We start from the raw sequence: 25,220 nt of genomic DNA on the forward strand, positions 1-25,220 counted from the left end.
CTATAGCGCGTTGTATATACGAATGCGTCTCGGCGCTCATTACCTTGGTCAGATCGTGAACATGTTCAATGCCAGAGGCTCTTCCAACCCTACGAGAAAGCAAAAAAAAAAAAAAAAAACAAGATAACCGGTTCCCGTGACATAACCCTCAACGCCGATTTCCCCACAGTAAAAAGCAAAGAGGCAGTAATGGTGTGCTCATAATATTTCCTCGTCATCATCACGGGCCGCGGTGGCCCCTGGTTGAGGAGCGGCCGCAGGCCGAGTTTCCCCGCCGTCGCTGTCCGCCCCATCCATATCCTCATCGCCATCATCGTTGTAGAACTTATCAACAAGCGCCTGCTCGGCCTCGGCCTGGAGCTGCTTTGCCGTCTTCTTCTTCTTCGGCCTGGCGGCCTCGTCGTCGTCGCCATCTGCCGCAGCGGCGGCCAGGGCGCTGGTGTTGATGTCGTCCCAGGCCTTGCGCCTGCTTTGAACTGTGCGCGCCTGGCCCTTGCTCTTCTCGATCTTGGACAGGGTGCGGTCCATGACGGCCTCGGCGCGATCCATCCCCTTCTCATGGCGGCGGCGCGCGCGCGAGCTCGGGATGGCCTTGCGGCCCGACTTGCCCTTCTTGCCCACGCCCGCGCCGTGCTGCGCCGCCAGCACGGCGGGCCGCTGGTTGGCCGGCTCGGCCGGCGGCTTGACGTTCTTGAGCGACTTGTCCGTGTCGATGCTGGGCGACGTCGCCCTCCTGGCGGCCCGCGAGTGTTTTGAGGGGGCTGCGGCGGGGGGTTTTGTTAGCACTTGGGCGCGAGCGCGGGGAAACGACAGCGCAAGGGGTGTGTCTGCTTGCCGTTTTTAGCCATGACTTTGCGATTCCGGTCGGGTTTGTTTCTCGACCGTCCGTCTTGTTCAATGGCCGAAAAAAGTCCCTGTTAGTGGAGGAGGGGTCCCAAACTTGGTGCCGCCGGGGATTTTGCCGTCGCTGACCGCTAAAGTTTTGGCGACTTCCCCCCACAAGCCGCTGGTTGGTCAGCACCCACTCTGGACAGTCCGCTTTTGGTGCTTTAATTGGAACCGGGCAGGGGCTGGCTGGGGCTTGCATGCAACTGCCTGAACTGTCTGTTGGCCACGCTCGCAGCTGTCGCATGCGCCCTGCCGACTCGACAACTCCGCCTGCTGCCCACCCGTAGAATTTGGCTTGATCCTTGTCGTCAATCGCTTTGTGTGCTCGGGGAGCCCTCCGCCAGCAGCCCACGCCCTGCGCTAGGTGTCATGGAGATATCCAATCCCACTCGACTGTCGCCCTTGTTCGCACCCCTCGACCTGGGCCGGGCCGTCGCCTGAGCCCGTCGTTCATTCCCAAGCGCCTGTCCTCTCGCCTGCCACCACGCCGCCATCGCTGCAAGCTCTCCAACCCTCGCCGCCGCCCCCATCTCAACCGACGGCCGACACCCCTCCACATAATGAACGCCCGCGACCCCTGGAGCGCGAGGCAGCACCCCTCCGAGCGCCTGGTTCGCGGCTACCGCTCCCGCGCCGCCGCCCATGACAGCAGCTCCACCTTCGACCGTCTGTACGAGCCCAGCGTCCTCGTCCCGCTCCTCGTCCTCGTCGCTACCGCCCTCTTCAGCTGGGGCCCGAACCCCCACCACATCCTCCCCGGCCTGGTCCGGTGCGTCTGGGACGCCGTCGTCGCCCTCGTCCCCGCCCGCCTCCTCTTCGCCATCGACGGCTGGCTGAACCCGCCGCTCTTCCCCCGCGACCCCAAGAAAGCCCCCGCGCCCATGCAGCCCGCCATCTATGCGGCCAAGAGCGAGGCCCTGCGGAGGATCCTGGGGTTGGATGCCGGCATCCCCGGCGGCATCATGGCCTCGGTGTCCCAGGCCGGCCGCCGCCCCGGGGCCTCTTTCGGCTTCGCCAAGTCCGACTGCGCGCGGCCTGCCGGGCTGGGGAACATCAGCAACTCGTGCTACCAGAACAGCATCCTCCAGGGCCTCGCGTCGCTGAAGCCCCTGCCGGGGTACTTGGGCGCGCCGGCGACCGTCGCGGAGGCCAAGGGGGATGCTGGCAGCGGCATCAATGCAAAGACGGCGGGCACCCTGCTGGAGCTGATATCGGACCTCAACGCCCCCGGGAACAATGGGAGCACGCTCTGGACACCGGCCGTGCTCAAGAACATGAGCACGTGGCAGCAGCAGGATGCGCAGGAGTACTTTTCGAAGCTGCTGGACGAGGTCGACAGCGAGGTTGCCAAGGCCGCCCGACTGCTTCGAGGGAACAGTTGTGGACTGGGAGACGCTCTAGGAGACGCCCTAGGAGACTGCGCTGCGACAGTTTCCCCACCATCATCACCGACCGCCACAGTATCCTCACCCACCACCACTACAACAACAACAGCAGCAGCAGCAACGCCGACCACCACGGCCACGTCGCAGCCCTCGGACGACGGTTTCAGTCCCAACTTGGGTAGCCAGCACAGCGACGACAGCGGCTACCAGAGCCTGCCTACCCTGCGCAAGCCCGGGGGTGATGAGTCGGGCCCGTGCCCGGGTCGCGGCCCTGCCGCGGCGCTGCGCAATCCGCTCGAGGGCCTGACAGCGCAGCGTGTGGCCTGCGTGGCCTGCGGCTGGTCTGAGGGCTTGTCCATGATCCCCTTTAACTGCATCACGCTCAGCCTGGGGATGGATCGTCGCGAGCACGACCTCTACGAGCGGTTGGACGCATACACGCGCGTCGAGAGGATCCCCGGCGTCGAGTGCGGCAGGTGCACGCTCCTCGAGGCCCGGCGGCTCATGGACATGGTGATAAAGCGCATAGGCGTAGACAAGGCGCCACCGACCGTCGTCGAGCGCGCCGCCGCCATCGAGCAGGCGCTGGAGGAGGACGACTTTGAGGAGGAGACCATCTCGCGACGCTGCCAGATCAGCAAGAAGATCGGTTCGACCAAAACCAAGCAGGCCGTGGTTGCGCGCGGTCCGCAGAGCCTCGTCATACACATGAACCGCTCTGTGTTCGACGAGAATACGGGACAGATGTTCAAGAACCTGGCTTCTGTCCGTTTCCCCATGCTCCTGGACCTTGGGCCTTGGTGCCTGGGTAGTGCCGGTAAACCCCCGCCCAGAGTCGCCTCACCCGCGGGGAAGGAAGAGCAGGACCTTGAGAAGATCGAGAAGCTCCCACCGCCTATAGACGATGAGCATGGCGAGGATGAGGAGGAGGAACAGTGGCTTCTCGACCCGACGATATCCATGGTCGCTGGGCCTAATAAGTCCAAAATAACAGGGCCAATCTACGAGCTCAGAGCCGTCGTGACCCATCAGGGGCGTCACGAGAACGGTCACTATATTTGTTACAGGAAACACCCCCGCCCAGGAAAGCTACACTCAGGCGGTTCGGACGAAAAGAAGGTGGCAGCACCCCCAAACCTAGCACCCGACGGCCATGTCCATAGCGGCGACAAAGCGGTGGTCTCGACCGAAGAGGATGCCTCAGCCCAGCCGGCATCTCAGAATCCGTCCAGCGACCCTGAGGAGGCAGAAGAAGATGCGGACTGGTGGCGGCTGAGCGACCAAAACGTCACCAAGGTTTCAGAGGAAGTTGTCCTATCGCAGGGCGGCGTCTTCATGCTCTTTTACGACTGCGTCGACCCCGTGCCCGTCTTGACCTCGGAGGCCAACGACTCGCCGATCAGCGTCTCGGTCGGGGACGGAGAGGGTGAAAATGATGCGGACGATGACGAGGCGAGCAGCCAAAAAGCCGCTAGAGATGATGGCGCGGATCCGACCCCACCTCCCCTCTCCCCGGCCCCGCGCGACGGCGCCGCCGACGTGGAGGCGCTAGCGGAGGCGCAGGGCGTGCCGCTGCCGCCGGGTGAATGAGCTGTTGGTATTCGAGCGCGCTAGCGGCAAAACGGGGGACGCGCGACGCTCGAGTGGGCTGGTTATATGGGTAGTTCACACAGCACTGCAGCTCCCGATCGATTCTCAACCGGTCTAGAATACCTGCATCGTGCCTTGGGGAATGGTTGATGACATGCTGCCGAGGTTTCTGTTTGTTTTTTCTTTCTTATAAATGTCTTCTTTTACATGCTTGATTTCCTTGTTCTCCCTTTGTCTCGACTCGTGTCATTATGCCCGCACATGGGTGTCGCATAGCATTCGGAGTTCTGGAGCTTGGAATACTGGCCCTGCTGCTTTTTTATACTTTTCCCCCCCTGAAACGTTGCAGCAGATATGGAAACCAACCCTTTCCCCTACTACACGGGCCGGACCTTCGGGTTTTGATGAGCTATAATGGAGGGGAGTTATTAACGATTCAAGCAATCAGACAAGGGGGAAAACCCAAAAGGGGACACCACGGCCCTGCCCTTTCTTGCCGGAATCGGTATGCGATTGTTGTTTCCCCTTGTCAGGTCGTGGTTTTGGAACCCAACGTCACATTTGTCCACAATAAGGCTTGGCCGTTCCTGCCATGCCGGGTATTACCGGCGGGTAGGGGTTACGAGGAAGCACCTGGGAAGATTTGTTTGCCAACCAATCCAGAGTTCCCCAATCTACGTCAAACAGGGGATTCCCGACCGCACCTGCACATGATGAACGCGTGCCGGCCCGCGACAAGGGCAGGCCATGGAACACCCAAGACCTTTGGCGAATAAACACCTCAACCAAGAGTACCAAGATGGACCGCAGAATGGTGTGAACTTTGATCCTTTTCTGTTTTTTCTCTTTTCCCTTGGCGCGTGTGGTGCCACCCCTTGATGTCATTTCATACATCATCATCAGCTCGAAAGACAACCATCAAACTCTAACCTTTTTTCCCCCTTCTTTCTTCCTTATCATCGCACAGGCAAGCCCAAATCACATGGATGGGAACAGAAAACTGGCCTGAACGGCTACGGATGATCAGCAACAACGGGCGCCCCTCCGCGAGAGGTCGTGCTAATGACAGGACCTGAAGCCAGACCTGACATACACCCGGCTCTGGACAAAAGCAGAGCCAAGATTGTACAACACATTAGGTGGGGGAAATGCCCATTAGATACGCCATATGTCAGGGCGCGAGTTGATGCCTTGATGGTTCGTAATTGAGTTGGACCCGTCAAAGCCCATAGTTTTGCATACCACTGGCGCTTGCGACTAGCTCAGGGGGTGTAGTCAATAAAGTTGGCGTTGGGAGGGTCGCGATCCAGCATATAGCCGTACTTCTCGCGGTTGTTCATAACAAATTCGGGCACGTCCTTATTATGCTCGACGCGCGTGCAGTTGCTCCGCTCAAACCTTGTGACGAGCACAAACATAAGTCAGTATAACTGAAAGGAGGAGTCAAAGAGGGAACAAGACGACTTTGCAGCCACCAGAGTTGACGCCGCGTGGCGCGGCAATGTATGGGAAACTCACATGTCGCGGCCATTGCGGACTCGCTCGACAATCTTGACGGGGTCCTTGAACTCGGGCCTGTCCATCTCGGTATGCGAAAAGCTAGTGATCTTCTTGACGATCTCGGCAACGGTGGGGAAGCAGTAGCTGCAATGCCAGGCGGCGTCGTGAAGGATCATGTGTTCATTTCCGTGGGTGCGCAGGTCCTGGGGAAGAACTGTGTCCTTGCCCTTGTAGATGGTGGCTTGGGGGTGCATCCAGTCGTATTCGTTGACCCACTGGAACGAGTAGTAGAAGAGGTCCGACTGGGTGGTGACCTTGTCGGGGATGATGCAGTTGCGGAAGACTTTGAGGGTCTCGGGCTTGAACATCTCGTCGACATCGGAAACGAGCAGAACATCGTCGGTGTGTGCCTCCTCCTGGCCGGTGAGGAAGGGGATGACCTGGCTATACATGGCGTTGCGCGAGGCGGACTCGCGCTCCCACGTCTTCTTGAAGTCGCCCGTCGTCAGATCCATGGTGCGACGGATCATCTGCGAGTGGTGCTGCTGGAAACGGGCCCAGTTTTCCTCGACGTGGAGCGGCTTGGGTTTGTCGGTAAAGGTCGTGTCTGACTCCAGAATGACGAAATAGTCGACGCCCGGCGCCATCTGGCCCATTCGGACGTCGAGTATTTCCAACTCAGTGTTGATGAGCAGCAGGTCGTAGATCTTGCGCGAGGCGACGCGGTCGCGCGGGAATGGGTGCAGACGATAGTTGTTGCAGTACTGCTTGGCGGCCGCCTCATCGAGGATATCGGGGTGGGGAGCGCCGGATGGCTTGGTCTTGAGAGCCTCGTTAGAAGCCTCGTGCGAAGGCTGCTCGGGCGACGCCTTTGGGGGCTCCTTGTGGCTGGCATCTGTCCCAACGCTGGGAACGATGCCTGCGAGCCTTTCCTGGGCCTCGTTGCGAAGTCCCAGGCTCCAGACGAACCAGATAAACACCAGAAGGGTGGCCGCCGACAGGTACTTGACGGAATGGTTCTGAAGTGCCCTCCCCATTGTGGCGGTGGGGGTCAGAGACGTGAGGGCGAGTTGTGGAGGTTTGCGACGGTGATATTGGTGGAGATAAAATTACAAAGAAAAGTAGAGGGGGAAAAAAAACTCGACGAATCCGTTCCGCAAGCGAAGAGGGAAGGCGGACCAGAAAAGAGGAGAAGGAGAGGAGAAATGAGTGACTAGAAGGGGGTACCTTCAGGGCTGGAAGGAAGAGGGAAAAGGAAGAAAAGAAGAGGTAAGGCTAGTGAAGGAGCTGGGCGAGCAACCTTGTTGCGCTACACGCGATAATAAGGAGAAGGCGAAGGCGAGGGCAGGGCGATGGGTGCGACGAACGGGGGCCCACGGCCAGAAGGGAATTAAACTCCACAGGCGCCAATTCGTGGCCCATCCCGCACATTCCCTATCTTGTCAAGTCTGGATAAGGCTGCAAAAGGGTGTGTGAAGGGGCCAGACCAGGGGGAGGGATGGGCATTGCAGAATCGAACCATCATTCGCCAAGCTACCTGCGGCTGACGTGGTGACGCCAAGGGAGGAGGTTCAGAAGCAAAAGGGCGAAACCGGGTACCGTGGAGCACGTAGCCCCGAAGTCATGTTCGTATGTGCGTAGTACCTGAGTACGTGGGTACGTGGGTACTTAGATAGTAGGTACGGGGGGGTACTTCCCGGGAAGGTCGATCCTCCCGTCAGGTCGAGCCAGGGACCAGGATTGGGGGCTGACGCAGGGAATGGGCGGCCTGTCATGTTTGCCAATGGTGGACCGTGCAGCCGTCCACTCGGGTTCCATCCAGAACAGCGGATAAAGGAGCTGAGCCGTATAGGTGTCCAGGATCACAAACACCCTTGGAAAACAAGCCAAACTGATGTACCACCAAGACCCACCGCGCTAGTGTTTGTGATCCTGGACACCTGTAATTTTCTGTGTTGTGTGATTGGTGAGTGTAACCAGTAGAGGGGTAGCATGGCAGCCACCAAGGCTAAGGCTGGGCGTGGGCGCCGTGCTGACCGACATCCACACACATGCGAGGACAGGAATGCGAGCAGAGTGGCATGGTGGATCTGACATTGCTGAGCAGACAGCCATTTGTGGAATGGCACAGGGATTCCGATCCGCGGCCACCACTCACAGCAACAAACCAGCACACCAAAAGATCTAACCCGGCGCCAATCACAGCCCAGGCTTCTGGCCCGGGCTGGTGTTTCCAGAGACCCCAGCCAACCTACTGTTTGTCTTGCTCTTCACCGCCAGCCCCAAGATTGCCTCTGCACCCATCCGCTCGCATCCTCCAGGCGCTGTCGCGAGGCCGTGCGCCAGGCAGCCGCAAGTCTTAGCGATAGTACCCGACGTAAGACTAGTCCGGTAGGTAAGACTAGTCCCGAGCTGTTTCGCCGAGTGGGCGCCGGAGGGTTTGTGACGGATAGACCGAGGGCGGGGAAATTAAAAGTCATGGAGATGGTGTTTTTGCCATTGCCATTGCTTCCGCAAAAGGGATGGTGCCACAGAGCCACTGGGCACCCAACGTGTATCAGCAACATGTATCATGCACGAGAGCGGCGCTGCAGGCCCTGTAATGGCTGCATGGCTGCATGGCTGCATGACTGCAGCTGCGGAAATTCTTCAACGCCACACTTCGTCTCAGCCGCCGCCCGAAAGGCGCAAGCGCATCGGTGCTACTCCGTAGGCCTCTTATCGGCAGGGCGCGCAATCCGCCAGTCTCAGCCACCACACGCATCACGCGCTTGTCGCAATATGCTAGCTTCTGCTGTGAGGAAGTTGGACATTGCGTGCTGGTTGACAAAAAAATCACCGAAAAGGAAGATAGGTAGGCAGCAAACGTGTGTTATACAAAGGCTCCCCACACGAGAAGACCAAATAAGGGAGAAAAAAAACCTCTGAAACTGGGCTTGGCGTTCTGTGCCTGATCGGAAATGTCACTTTGGGTCGGCTGGTCGGCAGCATATCGTGGGCCGAAGTGGCAGGGGTACCTGGACAGCCCATATGACGTCTAAAAAAAGAAGAAAAATTGAGGATTGAGGACCAGCCCCTTATCGGGCCCCGGTCGCTGATCTTGCGTGCGTTGGCGAATAAAAATGTTTGTTTTTTCGGTACTTCCGCGTGCGCCTTCATTAGCCCGTGATAGAAGTACCAGCATAAATCATTGTGACAAAGCGGTACATCGCGCTTGAATTTACTGCGAAAATCACGTAGGGCGAAAATCCGTACCCCCAAGTCACAGCAATAAACAGGGGTGCTTTTGCTGATCACATTCCAAATCCGGGCGACCTGGGCCGAACGGCACTCAAAGGGATGAGCCTCGATCCGACCGCTCACCATGCTCTCTGTGCTCTACTAAAGTCCCATCCTCCTGGCCCGCAACGCATCGGAGGCCCTGGAATTACCTATTTCCCTCGTACACTTCTCGATTTGGAAGGCCCATCACGGGCGGCCTGTCAGATTTCTTGTGGGGTCAGCCCATATCATTGGATACCTCCGTTTGCTGTGTGAGGGGGTGGTGGCCGCTCGTGGCTCAGGATCCGACAGCGACGTCAGCCTTCCTGTCGCTGGCCCACTCCAGGCATCCATCCCACCGTGCTCTCCTTCCCTCACCCGCGCCGGCGAAGACCACTCCACCGCCCGTCCTGCGCGCGACTGCGAGCGTGTCGCTCGTCTGCCCTCCTGACTTACAAATCTGCCAACAAGACGACAGCAGCCAGCAGCCAGCAGCCAGCACCAGCACCCGTGAATCTAACCCCCATCAAGGTTCAACATGTCGCTGCCAACCGTCGAGAAGGCGCCCAGCGCCCGCGGCCTACATCCCGCCTTCTACATTGGGTATGCTGCCATTCGCATGCTCCTCACAGCCTGTCGCGCAAGTCTGGCTCCCACCAGCGCGTGCTCTCCGCACCTCTGGTCGGCCTGCTAATCGTCCGGGGCACCTGTCCGTTCAGGAGCTGGATCTTTTTTTCCAACACTACAATCCTCTTCAACAAGTACCTGATCGGCAAGGCTGGCTTCAGTATGTGCTGCACTCACGCCCCCCTTCTCCCTCTCCCACCGCCCGCCTCTCCTCCCACAGCTCCCAGCCTCCGCGCAACACCAACCCCAGCCTCCGCAATGCTTGGTTGCGCCTGTGCTTGTCCGAACTACTTGCTGACGTCACATGCTGTCGTGCAGAATACCGTACGTACATGAACGGCCCGGGCCTGGCCCGCGCGCCCAACCCGGCCTTCCCCCACCTCCCGTGCACCCCCAGGAGTGGCGGCTTTCCGTGCCACATGGCCGGCACTTGCTTCTGGACCGTCGCTCAAGCACGGCTCCGAGGAATGGAGCTTGCACGAGCCTACGCCCGGTGTTCCCGCCAAAGGCCCAGCCTTTTTCTCTGTGCGCGGGGAGACGAGCCTTCTTGTCGTGTGGCCGACTAACTCTTTTCGCTCTCCACAGCCGTCGTCCTAACATGTTGGCACATGATCTTCTCCGTCGTGGCGACGCAGCTGCTGGCGCGCACCACGACGCTAATCGATGGCCGCAAGAAGGTCAAGATGAACGGCCGTATCTACCTGCGTAGCATCGTGCCCATCGGCCTCCTCTACTCGGGCTCGCTCGTCTTCTCAAACATGACGTACATGTACCTCTCCGTATCCTTCATCCAGATGCTCAAGGCCGCCGCCCCCGTCGTAGTCCTGCTGCTGTCGTGGGCCTGGCGCCTCAAAGAGCCCTCAGCCAGGGTCTTTGCCAACGTCTGTGTTATCGTGCTCGGCGTCGGCATCGCCAGCTTCGGCGAGATCCAGTTCAGCTGGACTGGCGTCTTTTACCAGATGGGCGGCATCGTCTTTGAGGCCCTGCGCCTGACCATGATCGAGGTCATGCTCGCCGGCGACGCCGACCAGCAGAAGATGGACCCGCTCGTCTCGCTCTACTACTACGCCCCCGTCTGCGCTGTCATGAACTTCTTTGTCGCGCTTTGCGTGGAGGGTTCTACCTTTAGCTTCGACGCCGTCTTCACCACCGGCGTCGTTGTGCTTATGCTGAACGCTCTTGTGGCCTTCCTTCTGAACGTCGCGAGTGTCATGCTGGTATGTTGCTCTCATGCAGTCACCATTGTCAATGGCCAAGCCAAGAAGACTAATCGAAAATTCAATCCATACAGATCGGCCAGACATCCTCTCTGGTTCTCACCCTCACCGGTATCCTCAAGAACATCCTCCTCATTGTTGTCGCCGTGCTGCTCTGGTCGGAGCATGTCAGCTTCCTGCAGTTCCTGGGCTACTCTGTCGCCCTCGGCGGCCTGACCTACTACAGCCTGGGCTGGGACGTGATCGAGCAGCGGCTCCTCGGCTCGTTCAAGTGGACCTACTCCCTGTTCACGTCTCCCCAGTTCGACGAGTCCCGCCTCTCGCCCGTTGCTCGCCGCGGTCTCATGGCCACCCTTTCGCTCCTCATCGTCAGCATGCTGGTCATTGGCTTCGTCTATGACGGCAAGGCGAGCGCCGACAAGACGCTCATGGGCCTGTGGTAGCGAGCCAGGCGCAATCCTTGACCGTGGCCCATCTTTTGACTATTGAGCCGATATCCTTTTATATCCTTGGGTTCTTCTTTGATTGTAAATTTAATACCCTGTACCTCGACTCTGACGCATACATGTACCATGGGATTGGTGACGAATGATTTTCATTTGGGCTTGATGTTTTCGTTTTAGCTCCATTTGGCCCGGTGAGGGGAATGGGACGAGGACACATGCGACTTTTCTCAGAGTTGAGAGTTCTCCCTATTTCACTTGATTATAGACGATAGACCTCAAAATTATCATAAGTGGCGAATTAGGCGTTTAAAGAGAGCAATAGACATCGTTGAAACACGGAGTTTGGACACATACGTCGGTCTGCGTTGCGAGTGACTTTTGCTGGGCACGACAGAATCCAAGACCCCATCAGACGTTTAGTCGTGGTCAAGTAAGTGAACATCGGCTCCGACAAAAAGTTTTACACACACACACAACAACCTACTCTATGGTATATAGTACAGTATAGTTGCCAACAAAGGGGTATCATGTCAATTTCCTCACGAATTGACGCCAGATTGTTGGGTGTCCGGGTGACTGACAAGGCAATATATACGCAGACAAAGATCTGTCACACAGCTCACGAAGGTAATCGGTAGTCTTACAATGCACCAGAGACCCCATGTTCAAGAACAAACGAGAGGGGGGGAAAAAAGAAGAAAAAGAAAAGAAAAAAAGACGCCGTCTCAACTGATTGAGGGCTGTAGCATATTCCCAGCAAGCCCATACCGCCAATCATCTATTGCACCCCGCCCCGGGGCTTGGTCAGGCGTTGCGACTGAGCCCGCTGCCCCATGACGATACGGTCCTGCAGACTCATCTCGGGCAGGAACATCTGTGCCATGGCGCGGGGACCAGTCGGTATCGGTGCGGGAGGAGGCCGGAAGATGGGGATGGCGAAGGGAGTAATGGAGGGTGCGGGCGGAGCAAGCCTCGACCTCGCGGCGGCCGTGGTGGCGGTGGGAGTGGTTGTGCCGCTGGAGCGCCGAGGCTTCTAGCCCCGGCTGCGGCTCCGCCGACGGCTTCTGCTCCGGCTGCGGTCCCGATGGCGCCGCCTGACCGAGGTGCTCCTGGACCGCTCTCGGCGCGAGTGGCGGTCCCTGTCCCGGTCCCTATCACGATCGCGATCGCGGTCACGGCGGTCTCGGTCACGGTCGCGATAGCTGTCGGTGCCACGATCTCTGCGTGGGCTGCGGCTTCGGGAACGGCTGCGGCGTCGGTCGCGCCTATCATCGCGATCGCGATCCCGATCTCGGTCCCTGTCTCGGTGGCGATCTCGGGAGTGATCTCGGTCCCGGTCTCGATCTCGAGCCCTCTCGCGATCCTTGCTACGGTCACGATCACGGTCTCGGTCGCGATCCCTGTCGGCTACCGTGCGTCGGTCGATGCCGCGCCGGTCAGATGGTACATAGCGATCAATCTCGGGCGAGCGGTCGCCGATGCTGGGCCGCGCGTCGTCTAGCTTAGAGACGGAGCTGTCTCGGCCACGGGGGCTACCCCTGCCTCGGCCATCTCGCTGGGCCGCGAGATATGCCTTGGCCTCCTTTTCACGCTTCCGGACCTCCTCCTGTTTCCACTCCTCCTTTCCATCCCTATCGAGACCGGCGGGTGGTCTGTAGGCCGACGAGGGCCGACGTCGGGGGGAGCGGCTGCGTTCCCTGCTTCTGCCACACCGACCGGTAGATCTACTCCGGTCTCTGTGGCTCGAAGGCCGTTTCTCGCTGTTGTCCTTGTCGACAGCGCGCTTGTCCACCTCCTTGGCAGATGAGATGGGTTTGGCCGCAACCGTCTTCGTATCGATGGGAGCCGCTTTCTCGCTAGCAGCCTTTTTATCCCCCGCCTTCGTTCCAAGGGATCCATAGGTCTCTACAGCAGTCTTGAGCTCGATCCTCGACCGACTCTCTACCGGCTCCTTCTTCTCAGCATATTTCTTATCGGCCACCTTGCGGTCAAGGTCCTTGCCGAGTTCCTTAGTGCTTGCGTCCTTCTTGGGAGCAACCTTGTTGTCGATATCCATCTTGTCGGCATTCTTCTCGACAGCTTTCCTGTCGATGTCCATCTTGTCGCCATCCCTCTTGTCGGCGCCCTTCCGGTCCGTATCCCGCCTGTCAGGTCGAGCTGGCGATCGTGTACGGTCTCGGTGTGGCCGTGCTCGGTCCCGAGATCTGCTCCTGTCTCGCCTGGGAGATCTCGCTCGAGATCGGCTACGCTGCCGCCGGATAGAACGAGTCGGAGACACAGCTCGGTCCTTGTCTCGCCTATCCGAACCAACGTGCCTGGAGCTGCTGCGAGCTGTCCGCCTAGCAGAACGCGCTCTAGAGCGGCTCCGCTCACGCCGCCGCGAGCGACTTCTATCCCTGCGCTCGTCCCGCCGGTCATCTCGCCGATCGCCCCGCGCGCGAGACTTGCTCCCATCTCTCCGGTCGTCGCGACGGTCCGGTCTTGCCCTGGACCGGCTTCGTTCCCGGTAGCCGCGGCTCTCGCGCCTGCTCCTCGGGGAGTTTGACCTGCGGTCCCTGCGTCGCCTGTCGTCTGCGCGTGAAGTCCGAGAGTGGCGGCTGTGGTCCCTATCGCGGCTGTGACCTCTGTCGCGACCCCCATCCCTCTCACGGCTCCGATCCCTATGACGACTGGGGGGCCTTGTGGATGCTCCATTGTCCTTCTCTTTCTCCTTCTCTTTGTCCCAATCAGATGCACGCTTGGGGCTCCGAGGCCGGCTAGAGTCATCCCGAGGGGTTCCTGGGACTGTCTCTTTCTTAACGGCTAGATCCTTGCTCACCGAGGCTGGCTTTGGATCTGAGCTCATCTTCAACTCCTTCACGGCCTTGGGCTCCGGTTTGGATGCTGGAGTAGGTGGCTTTGAGATATCGACAACCCCCTTAAAATCCTTGACAGGCTTCACCCCAAGCTTAGGCGCATCGAGTTTCGGCGCAGGCGTGGTTGGCTTTTTCACCTCCGGAGCCAATTTTGGTTCCTTTGGAGCCTTTATATCGGGCTTGGGGGCAGGGGTGAGCGGTTTCTTCGCCTCCGGAGTCGCCTTGGTCTCGACCGTCGAGTCTTTGCGCACGAAAATGGCAGATGCAGGCTTTGCTTTCCTTGGGGGCGGAGCAAGCGTTTCGTCCATCTCTAGCTCAGGCTGTTTGGGTGTATCCGTCGTGCTCTCACGCAGCAGGTCCTCCATCGCCTGCGCCTCTAAGCGCTCGAGCTCTTCTTTGGACAGTGCCTTCTTGGCCCGTTCACCATGCTCTCGGCGGCCATCCTCCTTGGAGCTCTTCTTCCTGTCGTGCTCACGCTCAGAATCGCGATGACGGTCCCTGTCCCGATCCCGGTCCCTGTCATGGTGCCGAGACCTATCGCGATGCCGAGAGCCGTCCCGATGACGAGATCGATCGCGATGACGAGACCTCTCTTGGTGGCGGGAGCGGTCACGTACACCATCCTGACTCTCTCGCCGTTTCTCCCGATCCCGCCTCTCGCGTCGCTCCTTGCTCCTCTCGCGGCGCTCCTTGCTCCTCTCGCGGCGCTCCTTGCTCCGCTCGCGCTCGCGCTGCTTGCGCCTCTCCTCGCGCTCCTTCTCACGGCGCTCCTCCTTCTCGCGTTCCTCCTTCCTGCGGGCCTCACGGGCGGCGCGCTCCTCCTCGCGCTTTCGCAGCTCCTCCTTCTGAAGAATGTCCTGCTTCAGCTTCCACTTCTCAAGCTCGACCTTGCGGAGCTCCTCCCTCACCCGTTCGCGCTCCGCCTGGCGGGCGGCCCGGTCGGCTGCATACTCGGCGTCGGTCTTGGACCCGCGCACCTGCTCTGCGGCGGCGGCCTCGTCGCCAATCTCGGCACGGCGGAGTTCGCGGATATTGTCCTCGATTGCGCGGGAATCGATCAAGCTTTCGATTAGGGACTCGGCTTTTTGGTAGACATCGCTACGGTCCACGGCGCCGTCGATAAGGGCTGCGGCCTTCCCGCGGTCGATTGTGAGAAGCTGCAATGGGTTGCGCTCTATCTCTTTCTCGGCAATTTCGAGTATGGCTTTTGTGATTTGTGCCTCATAGTCCTGAGCATGTGGGAGATGTAAGCTGGTTGTTGCGCGACCGCTAGGCGGAGGGTTTGGTATAAGAAAACCTACGCTAGCCTCGAACTTCTCCCAAACTTGCTTCCGAATGGAATCGTAACCACCCTTCTTCTTGAAGCCGTGTGCGAGGCCGTCTACAGCGGAGCGGACGGCAGAGGAGAGCGGAAGATCGGATGCCTTGAACGATCGCGGAACAGGCGCCTTGAGAGTGGACGAGTTGCCAACAGCGACATGCTCTCCCGCCGCAGGCATTGCGGCGACAGCGACCATGTAAATCGGGGTTGATCGCGGAGTTTGAGTTGGGTCGCAGATATGACGTGGGTGAGGCGTAGGGTCGGGTTGTGACGGTTCGATATTTGAGTTCGCGATCTGAGATGGTGGTGAGGCCCGCTGTGATCAAGTTCCAATCAGGACTGCGGCGCGAGAAACGCCCTGGTGGGCACCAGTTTCTGGCAAATACAACCACAGTTTAGATTCGGGAGTAGTATTGAACTATGATCTCCCGGGCCATCTTCATGCCCCTTCGAGGCAGTGTGGTAGTGGTGACGGCGCGACTAAAGACCGACCATCTGATGAGAACTGGAAGGGCGTCGGAGGCTTGTCGCGAAGCGGCACAATGAAATGCAGGAGCCGATTTCGCGTCTGCAGGTTGAACAAGGGTACGCTCGAGACAGGTGGGTCCCGCAGCGATCCCTCGCAGCCAAGGGCCCCGGTCCATGCACCGTTATGTCAGCGGTCTAGGGAGAAACTGAATCCCCGATGGAGGCTCAACCGACAGCCAATCAGAGCCCAATTGATTCCCATCTTGCTGTGAGGTGAGCTCGACCGACTGACTTGCCCGCCGGTTCAATCAACGACGACAAGGCAGCCCGCAGCTTCGGACCTCGTGATCCCACGCCACCACAACAAACTCACTCCCGGCCACAGCGGGCGAGCCCCCCGATTCGAGCCAAGCCCGTCGACCAAGACAACGAACCACCGCTCCGTCGCGTAGGTAAACCGCGCGACCGCTAAAGGCCCCCGTCCCCGCAATACAGTGAAACGAACAAACCCCCTCCTCCTAAACCCTCCAAAATGGTCCACAGGATTGTCTTCTGGTCCGGCTTCGGTGGGTAGACGCATTCCCCTCTCACCAAGCAGCCTCCCAGGCTAACCTTTCCCTCCCCCCGCTCAAAGGCGTGGCCGTGCGGGGATGGCAGCTCGGGCTCGAGATGAGGCCGCTCTTCAACAGGCAGTCGCTCTGGGCCTGGCCCGTCTTCGCCGGCGTCGGGGGCAGCTTCGGCTACTGGCTCCAGACGGTCGACGACAGGCAGACGGCGGTGCTGACGGAGAGGAAAGAGGCCCTTCTGGAGAAGCGCGCGAGGAGAGCGGCGCGCCTGCAGGAGCAGCAGCAGGCTTAGGCTTGAAGAGCGGATTCTGGCAGAGGGAGAGCAGCGCGACGGTGGGCGTGCATATGTACCTACACGCTAATGCCCAAGGAAATTCAGGGGGTACACATCATATCTCTTCAAACCGAATGCAGTGGGTGCCCGAGAGGCTGTGGCCCGCTAGCAAATTTTGCCTTCAGAATGACTATGGTGATCTACCGTCCATTTAAACCACCCACGCCGCAACTACAAATACATTAAGGAGATAGAATCATGTGGACTTTTCGAAATGCCCTTCCCAATACCGCCCATACCTGGCCCCTAGATGCCAATAAGTGCCTCTTATCCGCTCTTGAAACCTCACTACTCCGGCCGATTTTGCCCCCAATGTTGTCTTTCAAAAAGCATGAAATCAACCAAGAAATCTTCTATTGCGGTCTTGTTCATTACGGATCACGGCCCGCCCTCTAGTTCGGATCTTCCTGCTTCTTTAGAATGGCGAGGACCGACGCGCTGGGCGCGTTCCCGGTCTCGGTCTCGTACTCGGTCACCAGGACGGACACGTGCTTCTCCCTGGTGGTGTCGAACAGGAGCCGGAAGCTGGCCTCGGAGCACCTGTCCGGGTCGACCTCGTTGTACGTGAGCGGCTCGACGGCCACGCGGTCGCGGTCCACGTTGATGGACTCGCAGAGCGCCACGACGGGGAGCGCGAGCGCCGAGGCCGCGGCGGCAACGTCGCTCGTGCCCGCGGGCGCGTAGAGCGTGCCGTTTGCAAAGACGGACTCGACGCCCAGCATCACCTTTGTGCCCGCCCGGAGCACGCTGCCGAGCTCGACCAGGCACGGCACGTATGAGACACCCAGCAGCTCGCCGCCGCGCAGGAGCTTGGCCAGGTCGCGGCCCGAGCCCCAGGGGTCCTCGACGACCACGACGGAGAATCGCCTGCCCGCGGCCCGGGCCAGCTGGATGGCCTTGCGCACGAGCCTGTGGTGGCCGTAGGTGAGCACGACGTCGCCGTCGGCGATCATGGCTGCCGCGTTTTTCGTCACGATGACCTCGGCGTAGTGGACCTTTTCCTCGATGAAGGTATCGATGGTCTCGCACAGCGACTCGACCGCCTGCTTGTCCGAGGTGTCGATATCCAGACCCGAAACGTGAGTCTTGATCATACGGATCGCGTTGCCCATGGCGAAGCACATGGGCCTACACGCGGCCAGGTACTCGATCTGGGGGTTAAGCACATGTGGGACAAAATGCCTCGAGAAGGCATTCCCAGCCGGTGCCTCATAAGAGCGTAGGACCTTTTTGTCGCACTGTTAGCGACGGGCCCCGAAAAGCTACCGCGGCATCAAGCGCCAGCGCCCCCCGTCAAGATTCGGATTTACCTCTTTGAAAGCCAGCAGCGTCCCCTTCAGCCTGTCCATGTTCTCCCTCAGAGTGAAAGTAGCCATCTGCTGACCAAGCGCAAGCACGGTGGGATGGACGTCCCTGTCCACATCCGGGAGCGCGATCCTCTTGGCGACGGGGATGTGCGCAAAGCAGGCCGGCACCAGCGGCTTAGCCTCCCTCTTCTTCTCCTTGTCGGCCTGAGGGGCGAGGGCGCCGCTCTTGGCACCGCTCGCGGCCGGCTTCCCGCGCCCGCTCTGCGCCGAGCTCGACGCGCCCGTGGCGCCGCCGCCCTCCTGCTTGGCCTTAGTCTTGCCGCCTCCCTTGCCGCCCTCGCCCTGCTGAGAGGGCTGCGCCGCGCCGCCAGGCGCATCGGCGGCGGGGGCGGGACCCCCGGCCCCGGGAGGACCGGTCTTGGCCGCGATGGCCTGGGCGCGCCGGGCTGCCTTTTCGGCCTGCTTCTTGGCCTTGGCCTCTGCCGCGGCCGATTGCTTCTTGGCCGGCACGGCGGGGGCACCGCTGGTGCCACCAAGAGCCGCTGGTGCTGCCGCCGCGGCTACTGGCTTCTCTGTGGACGGAACGGTCTTTTCCACGGACGGCGTCTTTTCCTGGACCGTCTCCGGAGTTGGACCTGTTGGTGCGACTGCGCTCATATTGGATGTGTGTCCTCCTGCGTCCTGGAACCGCCGTCCCCTGCACCTCGATTCTCTGGCGCGGAACTCGTCGTCTTGTGCGCCGAGGTGTCTTTCTCCACAAAATCGATGCGCCAGGCAATGAGTTTATGCGCCAGACAAGGGATTCTCCTAGTAGGGTGACTGGTTTTTTCTCTTTCGCTTTCAATACCGTTTTCCTTTGCTTTTTCCGGATTGAAAATATGGCCCGAGTAGTGCCGTTCAGAAATCAAGTCTAATGTGAAGTTATGAAGTTGAGTCACGGGCTGCGCCTTGTATGGTGAGCTGCAGCTGCCCCGCATGGGGAGCGCCACAGTAAAGCCAGGTCGAGTTGATTGACACACACCCCTCTTGTTCCGCCAATTGAAGGCCAAGGAAGCAACTGGTGCTCTTTGTCGTTGAGCCGTGTGCCAAATTGGTAGCGCGCAACGTTGCTGGTACTTGTACAGTCGATTGATCCAAGTCAAACATAGCTTCTACCATATAACCCTTGGTAGATGTCGGTAAGTTTAAGAGGGGGGTATCACACTTCATGAAGGCGGGGTTAGCCACATTAGTGGTTGTGATGTCGGGGCTGTGACCTGAGGCACAACCTCAATATCAACCTAAGCGGTTCATCTGTACGATTGCTTCGATGTCCCTCGTGCTGATTTTCTCATATGTCATATTCATACATCAGATAGATTACGACATAATCCCGTTGATACCCAACCGCCCGGATGGTCTAGGCAGACGAGGAGCTGGCAGCGCCATCCTCGGCAGTACTGTCCGGGTCGGTAGTGCTATCTGTGTCAGCAGACTGTGCAGCAGCACCTTTGGCCATCTTCCAATTCTTGACTCCTGGGGCGTCAAACGTCAGAATATATGTGCGGTCCATGCTACCCTCTGGCCTCTTGCACTGCTTTGCGCCCGGCACCTCGGTGGCGGCCTCCTCGAAGGCTCGGACCACCTCCGCAGCGCTATTGTCGTTTTCATTGTTCGCCGAGCGTTTCTTGCCCTTCTTCTTGCTCTGGAGAAACATGACCCGCACCGTGTACCCCTTGCCCAGGAACTCGCGCAGCCTGCGCACCTTGTGGCCCAGGTCGTGCTGGTCGATGGTCCAGCCGATCTCGAGCTCCTTGGTGCCCAGGTCCCGGATCCGCTGCTCCTTGCGTTCGTTCTCGACGTGCTCCAGGTACTTTTCCTTGTTCATGATGGCACAGATCGGGATCGACGGCCTTTTGGATAGCGTCTCCGGTGTCTCGTCCGTCTCGGCTGTCTCTTCGTCGTCCGACTCGGCCTCGGCCGCAGCGTTTACGCCCGCGTTGGAGGTGGACGGGAGGTATACGCAGACGAGCGTATCCGTCTCGAGATCCATGCCGTCGAGCAGGAGTTCCGGCGACATGGGCTCCGAGAGCGTCCCCGCCTCATTGTCCTTGAGGTGGATGAGCGGGTAATCGAGGAGATCCCTGTCGAGGAGCGTCGTCGCCGTCTTCTTCCGTCTGTCCTTATCCCGCCCATATGCGCCCTTGGGGCCGTAACCTCTTGCGCCAGCCCGCTCCGCCTCTCCTGTCGAGGTCGTTATCACCACGCCCTGCACCCTCGGCTTGAACGAGCCCCGCTTCTTGAAGCCACGCGACTGCTGCTGTGATGGCGGTGGCTGTGTCCATGCTGCTGGGGGCCGCCATCCGGAATAATCTGCTGGTAGTCGACACTTTGCAGCGTATATGTGGCGCACAAGGCAGGGCCGCGGGGCCGCACTGAGTGCTCTCGGACAGAGCATGACGTTGGTGTTTGCGAGAAGGGAGGGGCTCTGTCCGACCGGCCGATGCAGTTTTCTGGGCTCTGCTGCCTGAATCTACAAAGGCCTCGGATGGTGGCCGGTTCGAGCTTGACAAAGTTGTGCAAGATTCTGCGGCGAACGAAGCAGCTTGGCAGCCGGCCCCCAGAAAAGCGTCAGATGTGGGGCTTGCCTGAGGGGTGGGTGGTGCAGACAGGGGTCTCTCTAGCTGCCGATTGACCTACCCCTGCTGATGAATCCAGGCACCACCAGCAAGCTCATGTCGGAAGCTCACCTTATCACCACTCACCCTCGCTGGCACAACAGATATGTGATGCTTGCGCGGATGAATCCAGAACCAGCATAGACTACCTAGACTCTGCGAAACGCAGCACAACAGGAAGGCAATCCAAACCCGGAAGTTAAGACCTGATAAAAGAGAGAGAAAAGCAAAAAAGAGGTGAGCGGAAAATGTCGTTTGGAGGCGGCATCGGCTCGCGGCTCACCCAACCCTTCCGGGTCCTGTGGAGCCGGTACCGGAACCCGATCCGCGCCTCGGTCTGGACCGTCCAAGGCATCGCGGCCTTCCACATGTTCTTCGCGCACCTCTACGCCTTCGACTCGGCCGCGGGGCCCTCGATGCTGCCTCTGTTCGACCTGGTCGGCGACTCGATCCTGATCAAGAAGGAGCACCGGCGCGGTAGGGGCGTCGGCGTCGGCGACGTCGTCGTATTCAAGATCCCGACGGAGCGCGAGTCCTTTGGCGTCAAGCGCGTCGTCGGCATGCCCGGCGACTATGTCCTCATCAACTCGCCCGAGAGTGGCAGTGACAAGATGCTGCAGGTGCCCCAGGGCCACTGCTGGGTCGTCGGCGACAACCTGCCCGTGTCCAGGGACTCGCGCCACTGGGGCCCGCTGCCCCTGGCCCTCATACAGGGCAAGATCATCGCCAAGCACCAGCACTGGTCCGACTTCCAATGGATCGAGAATCCTCTGTCGGGCCCCCGATAAGCCGAAGCCGAGTCGCATTGGACACATAGTGTTTTGGGCGCACCAGCTGCCCCGAAGCGCCTAGTTTTGTAGACTGCGCACCGCCTCGCGGTTTGAAGCAAGTCTAGGGAGCTTTTCCACGAGCACTCAAGCGTCTCCCCGATGAGGCTATGGAAAATCCCATTCGGGGCCGTCGGGCTTGGAAGCTTGGTCTTCACCTGATGAGCATAGAGACAGGCAAGCAAATGGCCGAGAACAGAGCTCCCATGGTGGGTATCGCCGATCGATTTGCTTGGTCACAGAAAAATTCTCACGATGCAAGGCTTGCGACGGCGAAGCACGCGGGTTTGTGCACGTGGGGAGGATCTAGAAAGAGTATATTCACTAGGCCCGCCGCCTTCATAGCATCCTGTATGCAGTCCAGAAACGATAGGATAGATAACAAATGGGGTGGGCTAAGAAGGTGGATAAATAGAGGGAGAAAGGAAAAGAGGTTTGCCGGCGGACCGAGCACAAATATCAGCCTGGTCATTCTACGCTCGAGGCCACTGTACCTTCTCCGCACCTATAAAAGTGGCAGCCCAAACGTTGCACTATTATAGAAAGGGGTTGGATCTTCACACTCCCAGCACAGGCGGAGGTATGAAAACAAAATAAGAGAGCATGAGAAGGAAAAAAAGGGGGAGGATAGAACAGAAAAGAAAACAGAAGACTGGATACGCCACAAACACCGTGCCCGCCTCATGTCCAGAGGATGCCGTAGGGATGATAGCCAAAGTGGAGAACACTGAGATGTGAGTAAAGAGATAAAGTGAGGGTGAATAGGGGCCTGTCAGATTGCATGATGACAGGTACAGCCGTGGTTCCTCAGCCCTCGATGTGGGACTTTGAGGATCCAAGCCCCAGGAGCTCGAGGCAGCGTTGTGCAAGATTGACCACCTCGCCTTCGTCATCGTCATCATATTCGTTGTCCGAATCGACGGGCTGGTTGGCAATCTCTTTTATCATGTCGACGACGTCCTCAGATTTGCCCACCTGCGCCACGAGCTTCTTGTCTTCGGACTCGAGCAGCTGGAGAAGTGTCCATATGGCGATATGCTGGAATGTAGCATCGCCGCTCGCCAGGAACCGACTAAGATAGCCATGGATTCCGCCAGCGGGTTCGGTCCAGCACTGGATAAACATGGAATAATCCCCGACTGGCGCAGGGATGGTCAGTGGGCTGAACTATACTTTTTTTGTGCTTCAACATCGGCGGGTTGACGGAATGGATAACACACCTTTTGACGAAAGATTACCCAGCGCGGCTGCGCTATTGCCCTGGACTTCAATGCTGGTGGACTGCGTCAAGGGTATCAAAACGTCAAAGACGCCCAGGCTGAGCAGGGTGAGCTTCAGATCGTCGCTCAAGGCCAGAACCGCGATCGCAGCAGTCATCTCAGACTGCACGGTGCTCGGAACATCGAGGACAAGCTGCTTGCACTTTTGGACAGCGCCAGCCTCCAAAACTAGTGCCTTGTTTCGATCCGAGCTCGCAGCGAGGTTCCGAAGAGTCGAGATGGCATGGCACTGGATTTCCTCGTTATCCGTGGAGCCCAGAAGATCGACTAGGGGCTTGAGGAAGCCCTCCTCGATGATGGGAGACTCGTTTAGGGGGTGGATCGAAATGTTCCTGATGCAGGCGACGGCAGAGAGAATGAGCGGCAAGTAGGATGACTGAAGCAGGCGTAGAAGAGGCACGAGTCCCGAGGCGCGGACGATGTCGAGCTGGTACTTCTCATCGGACGCGAGGTTGCGCAAGGCCAGCGCAGCCTGGCACTGTACCTTGGGCGATGACGACTCCATCAGAGAGACGAGAGACTGGATAAGCTTCGGTTCTGTCTGAGCCAGTTTGGCGCGGTTCGTAGCATCCACTGCTATGTTGCTGAGGGCCGTTGTGCAATAATATTGGACATCGACGTCAGACGAAGTCAGGAGGTGGACGAGGACCGGAATCGCCCCGGCGTTGACGAGCTGTTGTCGGTTTTCATCTGTGGCAGATACACTCAGCTTCACGACCCATCGACGTTATTTCATAAGGCAGAAGTGGCAGGGTGTCGCATCATACCCGAGTGTGTCATGTTGAGCAGAGCCCCGGTGGCATTTCTCTGCACCCGCATATCCTTAGACTTAGCAAGTCGGGTCAGAGGGCCCAGGGCGCCCGACTTGGCAATCTTCGCCTTGTTCTCCTCGTGCGTCGCCAGGTTCGTAATGCATCCGACTGCGTTGCATTGGACTTCGACGTTGGTAGAGCACATTTGGTGGATGAGGGGGCTCAGTCCGCCGAGCGAAACGATCTTGACCTTGTTCTCGGCTGGTTGCGCGACGCGTCAGCAGTTTTTCCTACCAAGATGTAGGGGAAGGGCATATAGATCGGCGATAGGCTCGGAACCTTACCATTGACAGCAAGGTTTCCCAGAGCAGCGCTGGCAGCCCGCTGGACCTCGAGGTCTTCGCTGGCCAAGAGGAACAGTATCGGGTGAAGCGTATCCCGGTCGACTTCACGAACATCTGGGGAGACGACGACGGCATTAGTACGACGTAGGATGAGGACGGCAAATATGTGAAAGGACGAAGGACGGGGCGTACCTCGTTCTGTGATCTCGGCGAAGGTCAAGCTAGCACTCCTCTGCAGGTCGAGATTATCGGAGTAGACGAGCGTGCTAAGAGCCCTCAGTGGTTCACCGGAAAAGAAATCGGTCTCATTTCTCTGTGTCTGGTCAGCAAAGGCGTCTGGCGAGCGAGTGCGATGAGAGCGATCGAGACGTGGATACGGACATGCTCGAGGTAGGTGAGGAGGTCCGCGACAGCCTCCCGCTCGTTGTCGGCAAGGGCGGGCTCGTAGAGACCCTCGCGGGCGGACCCTGTTGTCTGGAGTCAGCGATGCAGGCAAGCGAGTGATGGAGCCGAGGAGCGTCGACGCACCTCCGCAACATGATGATGTGCAGACACCCATCTCGGCTGCGGCTGTGGCGTGCTGGAACTGGCGGCGTCAGGTAGGACCGAGCCTGAAGGGATTCGCGGAATCTCGTTTTTAGGTATCCACCTCGCGGGAGCCCGACACCGGGCCGCAGAGGGCACAAAGGTCGGGAAGCGGCCGGGCAGCTCGTGATCAAAACGATGGCTGCGGGCGTCGAGCGGATGCAGCGAGTGAGGGTTTGATGGCGGGCGTCGGCTGCACGGTGGAAAACTGGGGGCGGCAGCAGGATGTGGTGAGTGTTATCGGGACAGAGGGCCGGGTCGTTGAATCAAGGTGCGTTGTTGCCGTGCTGGTGGATTAGGAAGTTGCATGGATTGCGTTGGACTGCAGCGGCCCTGGAAGCAGCAACTTGGGTTGCCGTGGGTTGCTCCGTCGGTTGCACCGGCCAAAAAGCCTGCGCGCTCGGTAGCTGCTCTGTGCCTGGGTTGTCGGAGCCTGGAAGGTGAGAATGACGAGGGCCCGTGCACAAGGATAGTTGGCTGGTGACTGGTCCCAGGCGTGAGTGTCAACTGCGATCGCCGTGGTGGGCGGGCTGCTGGGGCCCAGGCGGCAGGAGCAGGGGTCCACGCCACAATACTCGCTCCCTCCAGAAACACATCGACACGCACACACGCACCCGCTTTGTCGGTCGGCTTTGGGCTACACGGTTATGCCTTCCCCACTCCAGGCCCACATGAGCAACGGCGGGGCTCCATGTCTTGGTAGTTGCCAGCGGCACGAGACCAGAGGCCGAAGCTGCCCGCCCTTGTGCTGCGAGCAGAGCGGCAGCAGCTTCAGCTCTTACTGAGCATGTGGTCATTGCGCACTCCCATCATGTGTCTTACCCGCTGCCAGACGCGCCACCGCAAAAGCCACGGGCGTCGAGGTGGTACTCGAAAGGCAAGCTGCGCTTTTATTCAGGCACAGACAGACACAAGGCACATGTCTGGGTTCATGCATCGATGTACAGTACAGGTCCCAGGGATCAGAATTGTTAGTCCTCCCGCATGAAAAATTGGCCGCAAATCATGTA

At 59.2% G+C, this 25,220-nt stretch overlaps 10 protein-coding genes across 10 annotated transcripts; 4 read left to right on the forward strand and 6 right to left on the reverse strand.

Annotated features, from left to right (window-relative positions):
* Window positions 1-35: 35 nt before the first annotated feature.
* Window positions 36-954, reverse strand: GGTG_07907 (hypothetical protein). The gene is made up of 2 exons (XM_009225738.1): window positions 836-954; window positions 36-761 (listed from the first exon to the last, which is right to left on the reverse strand). Exons 1-2 carry the CDS (start codon window positions 846-848, stop codon window positions 199-201), a joined length of 576 nt encoding a protein of 191 aa, XP_009224002.1. The 5' UTR covers window positions 849-954; the 3' UTR covers window positions 36-198.
* Window positions 955-1,131: 177 nt separating this feature from the next.
* GGTG_07908 (hypothetical protein) lies at window positions 1,132-3,863 on the forward strand (the record flags this gene model as incomplete). Its single annotated transcript, XM_009225739.1, has 1 exon — window positions 1,132-3,863. Exon 1 carries the CDS (start codon window positions 1,449-1,451, stop codon window positions 3,861-3,863), a length of 2,415 nt encoding a protein of 804 aa, XP_009224003.1. The 5' UTR covers window positions 1,132-1,448.
* Window positions 3,864-4,631: 768 nt separating this feature from the next.
* GGTG_07909 (hypothetical protein) lies at window positions 4,632-6,798 on the reverse strand. Its single transcript, XM_009225740.1, has 2 exons — window positions 5,382-6,798; window positions 4,632-5,261 (listed from the first exon to the last, which is right to left on the reverse strand). The coding sequence occupies exons 1-2, from the start codon at window positions 6,398-6,400 to the stop codon at window positions 5,126-5,128; spliced, it is 1,155 nt and encodes a 384-aa protein (XP_009224004.1). The 5' UTR covers window positions 6,401-6,798; the 3' UTR covers window positions 4,632-5,125.
* A 2,266-nt stretch (window positions 6,799-9,064) lies between these two features.
* On the forward strand, window positions 9,065-11,267 carry GGTG_07910 (hypothetical protein). Its single transcript, XM_009225741.1, has 5 exons — window positions 9,065-9,227; window positions 9,344-9,411; window positions 9,570-9,575; window positions 9,837-10,468; window positions 10,543-11,267. Exons 1-5 carry the CDS (start codon window positions 9,163-9,165, stop codon window positions 10,909-10,911), a joined length of 1,140 nt encoding a protein of 379 aa, XP_009224005.1. The 5' UTR covers window positions 9,065-9,162; the 3' UTR covers window positions 10,912-11,267.
* GGTG_07911 (hypothetical protein) lies at window positions 11,207-15,636 on the reverse strand. Its single transcript, XM_009225742.1, has 2 exons — window positions 15,071-15,636; window positions 11,207-14,998 (listed from the first exon to the last, which is right to left on the reverse strand). Exons 1-2 carry the CDS (start codon window positions 15,284-15,286, stop codon window positions 11,948-11,950), a joined length of 3,267 nt encoding a protein of 1,088 aa, XP_009224006.1. The 5' UTR covers window positions 15,287-15,636; the 3' UTR covers window positions 11,207-11,947.
* A 454-nt stretch (window positions 15,637-16,090) lies between these two features.
* GGTG_07912 (NADH2 dehydrogenase subunit 14K) lies at window positions 16,091-16,416 on the forward strand (the record flags this gene model as incomplete). Its single annotated transcript, XM_009225743.1, has 2 exons — window positions 16,091-16,124; window positions 16,193-16,416. 2 exons carry the CDS (start codon window positions 16,091-16,093, stop codon window positions 16,414-16,416), a joined length of 258 nt encoding a protein of 85 aa, XP_009224007.1.
* A 90-nt stretch (window positions 16,417-16,506) lies between these two features.
* GGTG_07913 (hypothetical protein) lies at window positions 16,507-18,716 on the reverse strand. The gene is made up of 2 exons (XM_009225744.1): window positions 17,769-18,716; window positions 16,507-17,684 (listed from the first exon to the last, which is right to left on the reverse strand). The coding sequence occupies exons 1-2, from the start codon at window positions 18,420-18,422 to the stop codon at window positions 16,851-16,853; spliced, it is 1,488 nt and encodes a 495-aa protein (XP_009224008.1). The 5' UTR covers window positions 18,423-18,716; the 3' UTR covers window positions 16,507-16,850.
* A 356-nt stretch (window positions 18,717-19,072) lies between these two features.
* On the reverse strand, window positions 19,073-20,350 carry GGTG_07914 (hypothetical protein). The gene has a single exon (XM_009225745.1). It carries the CDS (start codon window positions 20,200-20,202, stop codon window positions 19,165-19,167), a length of 1,038 nt encoding a protein of 345 aa, XP_009224009.1. The 5' UTR covers window positions 20,203-20,350; the 3' UTR covers window positions 19,073-19,164.
* A 160-nt stretch (window positions 20,351-20,510) lies between these two features.
* On the forward strand, window positions 20,511-21,988 carry GGTG_07915 (hypothetical protein). The gene has a single exon (XM_009225746.1). It carries the CDS (start codon window positions 20,671-20,673, stop codon window positions 21,208-21,210), a length of 540 nt encoding a protein of 179 aa, XP_009224010.1. The 5' UTR covers window positions 20,511-20,670; the 3' UTR covers window positions 21,211-21,988.
* Window positions 21,546-24,656, reverse strand: GGTG_07916 (vacuolar protein 8). The gene is made up of 7 exons (XM_009225747.1): window positions 24,154-24,656; window positions 24,007-24,092; window positions 23,818-23,938; window positions 23,626-23,739; window positions 23,297-23,542; window positions 22,470-23,219; window positions 21,546-22,388 (listed from the first exon to the last, which is right to left on the reverse strand). Exons 1-7 carry the CDS (start codon window positions 24,182-24,184, stop codon window positions 22,057-22,059), a joined length of 1,680 nt encoding a protein of 559 aa, XP_009224011.1. The 5' UTR covers window positions 24,185-24,656; the 3' UTR covers window positions 21,546-22,056.
* Window positions 24,657-25,220: the final 564 nt, after the last annotated feature.

The sequence above is a fragment of the Gaeumannomyces tritici genome, assembly GCF_000145635.1.
Source record: "Gaeumannomyces tritici R3-111a-1 unplaced genomic scaffold supercont2.4, whole genome shotgun sequence".
Classification (NCBI taxonomy): Eukaryota; Fungi; Ascomycota; class Sordariomycetes; order Magnaporthales; family Magnaporthaceae; genus Gaeumannomyces; species Gaeumannomyces tritici.